Raw genomic sequence first — 12,977 nt, forward strand, 5'->3', positions numbered from 1 at the left:
GGAGAGCTGTCTTGAGTCTCTGATGGAGTGTTAAGACGTTGCGAATAGACAGGCTCTGGCTTTCTGCTCACGACGTGCTGTGTGCTAGCTGAGAGATAGAATGGCGACTGCATCATTCTGTGACTCAGTTTTCTTGTCGGTAAAATGGGGGTAATGTATTCATTTGCTCATTCATGCTAAATGCTGGGGAATAGCAGTGACCAAGGCAAGAAAAGTCCTCCCTCTCGTGGAGCAGCTATTCTAGTAGGAGAAACTTATGTGATTGTCATGTGGTATGAAATCCCCCAGAAGAAATAGTCCCCATTAAGGATGACAGGATGTTTTGAGGGAGTTAAAAAGAGAGAGTGGCAAGGAGTATCTGGGAGGAAAGCATTCCAGGTAGAGGAATTGTAAGTCCCAAGGCCCTGAGGTAGGAGCCTGTTTGAGATATAGCTAGAAGCCAGGATAGCTGGAATGGAGAGTATGGAGGAAGTGAGATCAGAAGGAGGGAAAGGGCTAGGTAATGAAGGAGCATTTGGATAATGGAAGGGATCTGAGGTTTATAAAAAGCTTTTTTATTGCAGCATACATGTAGTAAATGCACTCACCCGAGTCGGTTCTGTGAAGGAGGAGAATTTAGAGAGATAATTCGCCGAAGTTCTTCCCATTGTGCCTGGGGAGTGATCTTGCTGGAATAGTGAATGGCAACTCAGTGTGTGTTTGCTTCTTTTTTTTTCTCTTAAATGAAAATAAAGCGAAACAGGAATTTGGAGTGTTTGGGGGAGAAGTGCGTTTGGCAGCTCTGACAGTTATGTGAAAACCCCTTGATCCCGGACAAAAGGCCGGCCCTTCTCCCGCCAGGTCCTGGGGGCTTCTGGAAAGCACTCCGCTACCCCCAGGCTCCCCTCTCTCTGCCCGGAGCTGACATCACCAGGGCAGCTTGTGCTGAGCACTGGCTCAGAGGACAAAGGCCCGAGTGTGAACAGTGTGGGGCCTGGCATCTCCCAGCTGCCACAGCTCCGATCCCCCATCTGTGCCTGGGGGAGGCGCGGGGGCCACGCAGCTCCTGTCAGAGCCGGGGCCCTGGGGGCCCTGGGGTCTTGCTTCTCCAAGGAGAGGGCCCCTTGAGATCCCTGGAAGGCAGCACCCCTGAGTCTTGGACCTGTTCTTTCAGTTTTCTGCGCCAGTTGTCACGGGGGGGGGGGGTAGTACCCCTGCTTTTGCGGGGGCTGCGACGATGAACTTTACATAGAGGCAGAGCACGAGGCACAGAGCCTAGCACGTGGTAAGTGCACGGTAAATGTTCCCTGGTCTCATTTTCACTGCAGTATAAGCAGGGAATTTGTCTGCTTTGCTGGGCAGGTTTCCTCGTGCTTGGAACTGCACCCAGCACATAGCAAGCACACAGTGTAAATTTGTGGAATGAATGAATGAATGAATAAATGAATGAATGAATGAATGAGAATTCTTTTTCCCGAGAGTTCCTGTTTCGTTTGCAGTCTGCCAGCATGGTGTTGTGGAGGGAGGCGGAGACTGTGGGATGTGCTGACAATTTGTTCATCCTTTGTGTCATTCGTTTGTCCATTCATTCATTCATTCATTCATTCGTTCATTCGTGCATGCATGCATGTATATATTGGGCACATAGTAAGCCCCAGGGACAGGACCGTGAGGGGCATGGTGGGGGACCCAGTGCACTTTCCAAATCCTGTTACCCTCCCTCCACAGAAGTAACTTCTCCCCCTGTTAGAATTTGGTTTATTATTTTTTTTCCACCCATGTTTTTGTATTTCACTACAGATGTGTTCTCCATAAGCAATGCCTGGTTTTGTGTGTTTTTATTTTATTTTCTTTAGAGGTTTATTTATTTTTGGGAGAGAGAGAGCGCGCATGGGAGAGGCTGGGGGGTGGGGGACGGAGGATCTGAAGTAGGCTCTGTGCTGACATCAGAGAGCCTGATGCGGGGCTCAAACCCATGAACCCAGAGATCGTGACCTGAGCTGAAGTCAGATGTTTAACCGACTGAGCCAGCCAGGCACCCCTGTGTTGTGTGTTTTTAAAAGCTTTCTGTAGATGGGTTCATACCATGCACATCCTTTGGTGTTTGGGGTCCATCTGTGTCCCTCTGCGACTGCCAGGTCCCCTGTTTTTGCCGCCATTTAGTGTGGCAATTGTGTCAGTCTACCATAGGCATAGTTTCCCAGTCTTCAGTTGATGGTTATTTTTATTATTTCTTTTAGAGATTATTTTTAATTAATTTTAGTGTTTATTTTTGAGAGACAGCACGCGAGAGCTAGCTGGGGAGGGGCAAGAAGAGGGGGACAGAGGATCTGAGCAGGCTGTACCCTGTCAGCACAGAGCCCAGTGCGGGGCTCGAACTCACAAAACGCGAGCAGTTGATGGCTCTTTACCTCGCTTTCCGTTGTTTGCTATTCCATACGAGGCAGTTTTGAACGTCCGTGCTCCTGCGTCTGGTGCGTGTCTCGAAGCTCCGATAGTTCCTATAGATCAGGAGTTAGCAAACTTTTCTGTAAAAGGCCAGACAGTAAACATTTCAGGTTTTGTGACTGCATGGTCCCTGTTGCAACTACTCAGCTCTGCCGTGGTGGCTTGGAAGCAACCAGATATGGCACGAAAGCAAACAGATGTGGCTCTGTTGCAGGAAATCCTTGGTTACCAAGACAGGCAGTGGGCAGGATTTGGCCCACGGGCCGTCGATTGCCAGCCCCTGATCTGGGCTTTGTGCTGGCTTGAAGAGATGCATATTTTCATCTCCCCTGGGTGTTGCTAAATTGCTTCCAAAGTCTGTCGCGGTGTTTTAAGAGTGCTCCCCATGGTTCTTTGAAGGTGGCCAAATCCCGTTGCCATCCCTGGTGAGTTTTAATGAAGGTCTTATGTCCTTTTGCAGAGTTGCATGCTTCTGGGAGGCCGGAAGACCACAGACATCCCTCTGGAGGGCTACCTGCTGTCTCCAATTCAGAGGATTTGCAAGTACCCCCTTCTCCTCAAGGTGAGATGTTCCCCCATCTCCTCTCTCTGCAATAGAAGTGACAGGAAAACCCAGCTCTGACTGGCTTAATCAAAACACTTGTGAGTTCAAGTAGCTGAGACGTATAGGGGTGGTGCTGGCTCTGGGCCGGGCCGGATGCCTCCACGACCTTCTGCTTTCCACTGTTTAGCTCTGTTTTCCGTGTGGTACCAGGTGGTCGTGTTACCCTGGCCTCACACCTCCCAAAGTTCAAGGGTAGTGGGAAAGAGGGAACCTTTCTTTTAGTAGCTCTGACATGAGTTCCCAGAGTCCCTCAGGCTTTGGCCACCTGTGGCTGGAAGAATGTGATGTTCTGAGTGGTTTGGGCCTGAGTCATGTGGTTTAATGTGAGCCAATTACATGAAATCTTTGCCTGTGCCCTCTATTCTTCTCCCGGGTGCTTGAGCTTGCACTTTACCCCAGTGGCTATGAGCTGGGCAGTGTTGGGCTCTGATTGGTTGAGACGTGGTCCAGTGACCGTGAGCTGGGCAGCGCTATGTTTTCATTGGCTGATATCAGGATCAGGTGCTCCACGCCTGACCCAGTCACTCTGAGCAGACGAGCTCTAATTGGTGCAGATTTATGTCATGTGCTCCAACCTCCAACCAATCACATGATCCCACAGGCCACAAGCCGGTGGGGTGGTGGGGGACGCGGGAGCTCCTCATCACTGTCCTGGCTGTTTGCAGAAGAGGGTACGGGTGATGCTGGGTGCACTGAGCTCAAACCACACACCTGCTGTCTTCTTCACTGTTTAGCCACCTTTGATTTAGTGTTGGTAGGGCGGGCCAGGGAAGAGTTGCTGCTTGGGTGGTGACCCAAGAATTCTTTTTTAAATTATTATTATTTTTTAATTTTTTATTTATTGTGTGTGTGTGTGTGTGAGAAAGAGAGAGAGAGAGGGAGAGAGAGAGTGCAGGGGAGGGGCAGAGGGAGAGGGAGAGAGAATCTCAAGCAGGCCCCATGCCTAGTGTAGAGCCCAATAAGGGCCTCGATCCCATGACCCCGAGATCATGACCTGAGCCAAAATCAAGAGTCAGATGCTTAACCGACTGATCCACTCAGGCGCCCCAGAAATCTTAATTCTCAGCTTCAGAGTTCGCTTCTGGGTGGATCCCCAGCTGGGTGGATGGCCCTGCCACCATCCGCTGCTCTCCGCCCAGGGTTTTCGACCCTTGGAAATGGTGGCCGTTGGCCCAAGCCTGCCCTGGCTCCATCCCGAAGGCCTGGCATCTGACGGCTGTTCCTTGGGGGTCCCTGCTGGTGGATTAATTTGGCTGATGGTGCCTCATTCATGCACCTGTCATTGAGGCCACATGCATCCTTGCTCCATCAACTGGAAGGCAGAGCGGAGGGAGGGGAAGATTACTAGGGCCAACCTGAACTTGGCTTTCTGCTGGAGATGGTGGGGGACCCTTGAGTCTCTGAGCTGGACCAGACCCTTTCTGGGGTCTGTGAACAGAGGCCTCTAACCTGTGCAGCCATGGCTGGTGGGACAGAACTCTCTGTACCTCCTCTGGCCTCCTGCTGTTTGTCTGTCCCAGGGATCTCAAAAGGACCTTCTGTGGTTGTTCTCGCCGCTGCTCTTGACCCGTAAACACGTGTTTGAAATGCCGTGTGTCTCTAGCTCTTCACCTTGGTGCAGAAGGAGCTCCAGGTGGAACTTGCAAACTGGTAGCCTGTGGCTTGAACTGGACCTACAGGTGTGCTTCATTAGGTCTGTCTGGTGGTGTTTTCCAAACGTGCACTGGGTGCCTGCATTTAAGAGGCAGGGCTCTGTAGCAGTTCAGGGCAAGGGGTTGCCAACCCTGTGGCCTGTGAGCCAGACCTAGCCCATGGCCTGTTTTTGTACAACACAGGAGCTAAGAATGATGTTTACATTTTTTTAAAGGGTTGTTAAGAAAAAAAAAAAAAAACAACAGACCCAAAAAACAAACAAAGAAGACTGTGTCACAGAGGCCGGATGTGGCCAACAAAGCCTAAAATATTTACTATCTGGCCCTTTGCAGAAAAAGTCTGCTGACCCCTGGGGTAGAGCCAGGCTTTGCAGCCATAGGCCGCTGGGATTTCAATTCTAGCTCCACCATTTACTCGTTGCCTGACTCGGTGCACGTCACTTCTCTGGGCCTCAGTTTACTCACGTGTAATACGCGGTTTGTACTAACACAGATGCGGCTGTTATTCATACAGATGATCGGACATCTATTCACTTAATTCTTAGAACAACTCGATGAGGGCCCTGCAGTTAGCCCCACTTGGGAGACTGAGGCACAGAGGAAGGAAGTGGCCAGTTCCAGGCCACATAGTAGGGGAGCTGTAGGGCTCATGATTTGAGCCCTTTTCTAGAGGTCCGCCCTCCAACCATGAGGCTACCCTGCCTGTTAAGCACTTTGGGGAATTAAGCTGCCAGAGTGCTTGGGTTCTGGGGATGCTGGCCTTCTCAGTTCCCTAAGCAGGGGTCTGGGAAGGTCGGTGGCCTTGTGTTTTGTGGCTCAGTGGCTGCTCTGTTCCGTCTTTCCTGGGTTTTAAAACCTTGAACATCTGACCCATTAGAGCAAAGGCCGACTCTAGCCCCACAGCCCAACCGAGGCTTCCTAGGTGTTAACCCTTTGGTTTCTGGACCTTGGAAAAGTCTGGGGTCTCAGCGGGTGTGGGGAGTGGCTGTTTCCATAACGTATTTTTAAAAATTTTTTTTTTTTTTCAACGTTTATTTATTTTTGGGACAGAGAGAGACAGAGCATGAACGGGGGAGGGGCAGAGAGAGAGGGAGACACAGAATTGGAAACAGGCTCCAGGCTCTGAGCCATCAGCCCAGAGCCCGACGCGGGGCTCGAACTCACGGACCGCGAGATCGTGACCTGGCTGAAGTCGGACGCTCAACCGACTGCGCCACCCAGGCGCCCCTCCATAACGTATTTTAACAAGCAGTGGAGCTAGACCTATGTATGGGGGCGGACTCTAAGCTCGCAATGGGAGGCCCAGGCGTTTCTGAGGCCCCAAGGGCCACAGTTTGGTCTGGTGGGATCTATGGGCTCTGGATTCCCAGGAGAGCAGACAGAGAAGAACAGAACTAGAGTAACTGCCCACAGGAAATGATGATGCAGCCTGGCTGTGGGTTTGCTGTCCTGACCAAATGGCTGTTTACTTGCCCGGTTTCCTCGGTCTCCAGCTGTGTTTACCGGGAGTGCAGATAGCACCGGGGACCAGCCAGCAGGCCCTTGGATTCCTTCGGGGACGTGCCATGCTCCCCGCCTGACAGAATTGCTCTGTGCCCTGGCCTCTGGCACCCACAGCTGGAACGTTTGCATCAGAGAACAGCTGGGATTGTGGACAACTCTTCATACCCCTCCTGAGTCCCTCCTTCCTGTCACATTTTCCAGCGGATTTTAAAAGACGATGCCATGAGCCCAAACCCTCAAGCTTCCTCCTCCGGCCCCTGCAATGCTGACGCCCTCACAGATGTCCCTGTGGCCCTCTGAGCCCCCTTGTTTGAGCTGAACTCCGAAGCCAGTAGGCAGACAGGGTCAAGGAGCCCGGGTGGGAAGACAGAAGAGGCAAGATTGAAAGCCTCATTGGGAGCAGCCCGAAAAAGGCTGAAGTTGAACATTGCCTAAGAATAGCCGGAACATTCTATCTCAGCCTCCAGCCCAGGCTCAGGATAGACAGTTGGCATTTTTAGGCTTTGTTGAGTTTTCCATCAGTGTTTCCAGGGAAATGATTCAGGTTTGGGGTAATGCCCTTAGTGCTCAAATGACAGGTGCCTGAGGGGAGGCTGACTGTCACTGCCCCTTTCGGTTGTTTCCTGGTGATGCACAGATCTCACTGGGCCACTGTACACCAGCTGCTGGCGTGGCTCAGGACCCCCAGTGGTGAACGTGTCCCTGCCCATCTCCAGTCAGACTGGGCCTGGTGCGTAATGGAGACGGGTCAAGGCAGGTGCAGGGCAAGCTGGACGGGCCCTTCAGCCCAAAAGGGGGCAGCTGCCACTCCAGCCCCCCCCCCCCCCGTTCTCCTTTGCCTCCTATGTCCTTGGCCCTTTCCCCTCCACTTCCTTAGCTGGTGACTCACCTTTCGGACCTCCAATCACAAGTGGGCCCAGGGCTCAGTCTTTGGGCCTTTTCTCTCTCTAGACTTGCTCCCGAGTGGCCTCATCCACTTTGTGGCCTTTAAAGAAAAAAAAAAAAAAAATGTATTCAAAATTTGTGTAACCTTCATCATGATAATTTTAGACTATTTTCATCACCCTCCAAAGAAACTCCAGACCCATTAGCAGTCACTCCGCTTTCCCTCAGCCCCTGGCAAGTACTCATCTACTTCCGGTCTCTGTGGATTTGCCTGCTCTGGACCTTTCTTTTCGATGGAATCCTAGAATATGCAGCCTCTTGTGTCTGGCTTCTCTTCCTTAGCATAGTGCTTTCCAGGCTCACCCACACTGCAGCCTGAATCATAACTTCGTTCCCTTTTTAGATGAATAACATTCCGCTGTATAGAACCACATTTTATCCATTCATTCACTAACGAACATTTGGGTCGTTTGCACTTTCTGGCCGTTATGAACAAAGCTGCCGTGAACATCCATGTACGAGTATTTTGTGGACATTCCCAGGGCTTTAAATCCCATCTCTGTGTCCAACTTGCAGCCTGGACCTGTCGGCCAAATTCCAGACCTGTTCTTCTGCCCACTCAGCTTCCCTACTTGGATGTCAGACAGGCGTCTCCTATCTGATGTGCCCAAAACGAAATGCTTGGCTCTCCCCTTCCCCCAGACTGGTCTCCCCGCCCTGCCACCCCCTTGTCCCCATTTCCATAAATGGCCTCTTTTTTCTGGTTGCTCAGGCCAAACCCAAGCTGTCTCTGGCTCACCCTACATCCAGTCTATTAGGAGGCCCCATTGGCTCTGCCTTTGGACTCTTTCTTGAGTTTAGCCCTTCTAGCGGCTTCACGGCACCTCGCTCCCTGGGCCCCTGCCACAGCCCCCACTGGCTCTTCCTGCCCCTGCCCTTGTGCCCCACTGTCTCTTCTCAACTCAGCAGGTAAGTCTGAGCCAGTTCACGTCATTTTCCCTCAAAACCCTCTAGCAGCTCCCTGTCACTCACATTTAAATCCAGATTCCTCCTCACTGACACCTGTAAGGTGTTACACAGTTAATCTGTATTTCTCTCTGACCCCCTCTGCTGCTTCTCCCATCCCTCTCACTCTGCTCCAGCCACATCTGTCCCCTTGCCACCCTCTGAACACAACAGGTTCCTGCCCCAGGGCCTTTGCACTTGCAATTTCCTCAGGGACATCATTACCTTAGATATCCTGAGGCTCGCTCTCTAATCTCGTCAGGGCTCTGTTGCTCACTTGTCCCCTCCGTGGAGAGGCCTTGTCTGACCACCCCAGCTATAGCAGAAGAAGCACCTCTGCCATTTTCTGTCCCTTCACCCTGTTTGAATTTTTCTTCACAGTCCCTCTCCCTAGCTCACATTCTGTTCTATGACTCCTGGTGTACGGATTGATTTTTTCTGACTCCTCATTAGGGCGTCGGCTTGGCCAGGGCAGGGGTTTAGGCCTGTTTTGTTTGTTGCTGTTCCCTCAGTGCCCCAATGGCCGGGGGCTGGCGTGTTTCCCGGAGTTGGGACACGTACGGCTCAGAGCTGGCACGTGAAGAACCTTTATGGGCGGCGAGCGGTGGGGGGAGGAGGCGGGCAGCCCTGGAAACCAGCGAACCCCACAGTGAGCGTGTTCTTCTCTTGGCAAATTCCCGGGAGTCTTCCCGATTCCCTCTAGGAGAGGGTTCTGGGTGGTGCTGCACCATCGGAGGGTTTTAAGGCCGTTTATTCATTCCCCAACTGCTGTGGAGTCCCTGTTACGTGGAAGGCTTCATCCTAGGTGCTAGGTGCACAGTGGACAAAACGGCCCAGAGCCCTACCTCTGTGGGACTGCCACTCTGCTGGGGGAGACAGTGGGCGAATAGGAAATGAACGTGTTTGTAGAGTTGTCATGTTGCTGTGGAGGAGAAATATTTCAGGCTCAGATGGTTGGTAAGGACCAGGTGATGGGCTGCGAGGGTGACTGAGCAAAGACCAGGAGAAGGTGAGGAAGGGGGCCGTACAGGTAGCCGGGGGAAGAGTCTGCCAGATAGAGGGCATAGCTAGTGCAAAGGCCCTGTGGCAGGACTGTGTCTGAGGAACAGTGAGGAGGCCAGAGGAGGATCTGAGGGAGAGAGCAGGGGAGTGAGGTCAGAGAGGCGATGGGGCCAGATAGGCAGGGCCTTGTGGGCCACTGCGGGGTCTTTGTCTTCTCTGAGTGTTGTAGGTGCCTTAGGAAGGTTCCGAGCAGGGGAGGGACAGGGTCTCACGTCGTTCTGACAGGATCCCTCTGGCTGTGTGTGGAGAATGGACCGTGAGTGGGGAGTGGGGGCCGAGTTTGGCGGTTCAGGTGGCAGCTGGCTGGACCAGGATGGTGGTGGTGCATTCATTTTATGACCATTGCCTCTTCATATCCTTTGCTCATTTTCTGTTGGATAATTATCTTTTGTGCTGATGCACCGTAGTTCTTTGTATACCATTCAGGATACTTTGGGATAGTCCCTTGGAGTCCTCCTCTGACTGATGTTAGGAAATGAGCTCCTTACCCGCCAGGGATCCTGCGAGAAGACACCAGAAGTCAGAATTCTCCCCACCATGGCTCCCGCTGCCCCACCTCCTGTGCTGCCCCCCTCGCGGTGCCCACCCTCCACCCTGCCTCTGGGCTGAGCTCTGCCTCCCAGGCCGGTTCAGGTTCTTTCCTGCGCAGTGAGCAGTGGCAGCCTCGGGGAGCGCCCCTCCCCCGGGGCGGGACACCTGCTTTCACCCCTTTATTTCACAGCTTCGGGTCACGCACTGTCCTTCCTCTGGTCCGACTTATCTCTGTTGTGTTCACCACTCAGGCCTGTCGTGTGGTCCCCCTCCCCCCGTGGGAGCGCCTTTTGCCAGAGAGACGGTTCCATCTGCCCCTTCCTTGCTCCCCCTGGGGCGTGTCCCTGGCACATGGCAGGTGCTCAGTAGAATCCTCAGGGTCCTGATGTTGCAGAACATCTGGGCCTCAGGCCCACGAGGACCTGTGTTCCAGACGAGAGGCTGCTCATCTTCAGGCAGGGGCAGAAACGATGTGAGTGGAGAAGGGATGTTTCGGAGGTGGGTCTTCTGCTGGGAGTGCTCCGAACGACAGGCTGGCAGGGGCCAGATTGCTGCTTGCTGTCACAGCACGTGTTGTCAGCGACAGACTGATGGTGGCCAGCACGGACTGAATGCCTGCCAGCTACGCACTTCACCACGGAGGCCCTTTCCCTGGGGTCTCCGATTCGCCATGACCACGAACGGACCCAGACGGACAGGTCTGCGTCGTCCTTTTGGTTTTGGGAGGTCGTGGGCTGTACTGCTGTGCCTCGACCTCCTTATCTGTTAAAGGGGACAGTAACAGCACCTGCTCGCAAGCACAGAGCAGAGGCTGAGTTATCACTGCTCTTCAGCACGGAGGGCGACTGGCCCAAGGTCACCCAGCTGGTGACCTCTCTGAGGGGCGGAGCCAGCCCTGGCACCCACGTGTGGCATGCCAAAGCATCACACCTGTGATTTCAAGGGAACGGAGAGATGGAGAGATACTGGGCATGTCTGGGTCGGGTGATGAAGGAAAACCTCTCTCTGCCAGGTTGAGTGACCCCGCTGGTTGAGTGACCCCGCTGGTAAACCCTCCCTGCGGACTTGAGGTCCTACAGGTCCTCCCTTCCCACTTTCTCTCTCGTCACACTCACCATGTGGCTGAAGCCCTTCCATGACAGTGAGGCTGACCTTCAGCGTGTCCCAGCCTGTGCTCGTGGCTGGGGTGGGCAGCGGTGGGGGGGGGCCATGGGAGGGGGGCCCTTTACACGGTCTGGTCCTTGTGAAGGTGGTTTTTTTTTTTTTTTTTAAGTTTCTTTATTTATTTTTTAATTTTTTTAATGTTTATTATTTATTTTTGAGAGAGAGAGAGATATAGAGAGACAGAGTGTGAGCAGGGGAGCGGCAGAGAGAGAGGAGACACAGAATCGGAAGCAGGCTCCAGGCTCCCGAGCTGTCAGCACAGAGCCCGACACGGGGCTCGAACTCATGAACCGTGAGATCATGACCTGAGCTGAAGTCGGATGCTTAACTAACGGAGCCACCCAGGCGCCCCTAAGTTTCTTTATTTTTGAGAGAGAGAGCATATGAGTTGGGGAGGGGTAGAGAGAGAGAGAGAGAGAGAGACAGAGAGAGAGAACCCCAAGCAGGCTCCAGGCTCAGTGCAGGGCCCTACGTGGGGCTCAATCCCACAAACCGTGGGATCATGACCTGAGCCGAAAGCAAGAGTCAGACGCTTAACTGGGTGGGATGTTTTTTATATTATTCTACAGCTGAGAAAACTGGGGCTCTTTGGGGTCAGTATGTGTGGCTGCCTCTCTGACCTCCTGATCTCTGTCTTCTCTGTTTTTTTCTCTCTCTCTTTTCCTTTCTTTCTCATTTACTCTCCTCCAGCCACATGCCCTCCTCACTCTTCCTCATTCCGTGTCCCATATGCTCAGACCTCAGATCCTTTGCGTTAGCTATACCCTCTGTGTCGCACGGTCTTCCCCAGGAGTTTGGCAGGACTCCCTCCCTTGCTTGATCCGGAGTCTCTGTTCAGATGTCACCTCCTCTGAGAGAGGCCTGCCCTGATCTCCCCATTTGAAAGGACACTTCCCTTCCCCAGACCTTCTAGCCCGTCATTCGGATTTGCCTTCTTGGTATTTATCACCACCTGACAGTGTTTTGTACATGTCATTTCTCTTCGTTTGGGCTCATCTCCTCTACTAGAATGTAATACCTGCCAGGTGAGGAATTTTCCTCTGTTTGGTGACAAATGAAGAAGGCGCTCAGGGGACATTGAATGAATGAATGAATGAGTCAATGAATGAATGATGTTCCCCGGCCCCAGGACACCCGGTTTGTACCGAGCGTTGCTGGGATTTGGCTCAGGGCCAGGTGACGTGGATGCCGTGTTTGGTCCCCTGCGGGTTGGTGTGCCTCATCCCTGTCCCCACCTCCCCCCCAGGAGCTCGCCAAGAGGACCCCCGGCAAGCACCCCGACCACCCCGCGGTCCAGAGCGCCCTGCAGGCCATGAAGACCGTCTGCTCTAACATCAACGAGACCAAGCGGCAGATGGAAAAGCTGGAGGCCTTGGAGCAGCTGCAGTCCCACATCGAAGGCTGGGAGGTGCGTCTGGGGCAGGTGGCCTCCTGGGTTCCAGTGGGGCCCGAGGCGGTGGCAAGGGGGGGTGCGCACAGCTGCGGGTATAGACGGCGGGTGGACACCACGTTCAGCCTGGAGGGTGCATGTTATTGGGCTCACGCGGTGTTTGTTGAAAAGAAAAGCAAAAAGTTTAATTGTTTTCCGATTGAGCCCCCATAAGAGCCTCGATTTCAAGTTTCTTTTGAAACACCGGCAGCACCGGACCCCCGTGTTCCACGACAGCAGCCTCTAGAAGCTCCAGTTTTCCTCAGTCCTCCCCTCTCCCCGTTGCTGCCCAGTCTCTCTCCTTCACGTGTTGCCATGTCTGCCCGGTGTCCGTAGGCCTCGGGGCTTTTGGTGCCAAGGTGCAGGGTAGTGTTTAAGGCTCTGCTCCAGGACAGAATTCTGGCTTTGACCCTCCCCTGCTGGGTGACTTCAGGCAAATGGCTTAACTCTTCTGAACTTCAGTTTCCTCATCTGTTCCTGGCACGTGACAGGCACTCCGTACAGGGTGGGTGTTGCTAATACTCCCGTCATGCCGACGAGGGCATGGGGTTCTTGGAACCTTCTCATGGTGCCTCATTTATTCACTTAAGCCTCTGTGTCTCCCTTGGATTATTAGAGATTTCCTACAAATCTGTCGAAGGACATGGAAAAAGCTGGATACATAAAAAATATCAGAGTAAATACAGCTGGAACGGAAGATCAAAAGCAAAGATGA

General features: G+C 53.0%; 1 protein-coding gene and 1 long non-coding RNA gene across 3 annotated transcripts in view; one reads left to right on the forward strand and one right to left on the reverse strand.

The window, feature by feature from the left end:
- Window positions 1-12,977, forward strand: part of PREX1 (phosphatidylinositol-3,4,5-trisphosphate dependent Rac exchange factor 1) — a 186,266-nt gene that overhangs the window by 94,660 nt on the left and 78,629 nt on the right. For both annotated transcript variants that reach the window (XM_045444305.1, XM_045444306.1), the window contains exons 5-6: window positions 2,888-2,989; window positions 12,080-12,241. In XM_045444305.1, coding sequence (XP_045300261.1) covers window positions 2,888-2,989; window positions 12,080-12,241 — 264 coding nt within the window. The remainder of the gene's footprint in view (window positions 1-2,887; window positions 2,990-12,079; window positions 12,242-12,977) is intronic.
- Window positions 2,887-10,490, reverse strand: LOC123580059. Its single transcript, XR_006703106.1, has 3 exons — window positions 8,302-10,490; window positions 7,076-7,171; window positions 2,887-4,307 (listed from the first exon to the last, which is right to left on the reverse strand). It is a non-coding gene; the product is annotated as an uncharacterized LOC123580059 (long non-coding RNA).

The sequence above is a fragment of the Leopardus geoffroyi genome, chromosome A3, assembly GCF_018350155.1.
Source record: "Leopardus geoffroyi isolate Oge1 chromosome A3, O.geoffroyi_Oge1_pat1.0, whole genome shotgun sequence".
Lineage (NCBI taxonomy): Eukaryota > Metazoa > Chordata > Mammalia > Carnivora > Felidae > Leopardus > Leopardus geoffroyi.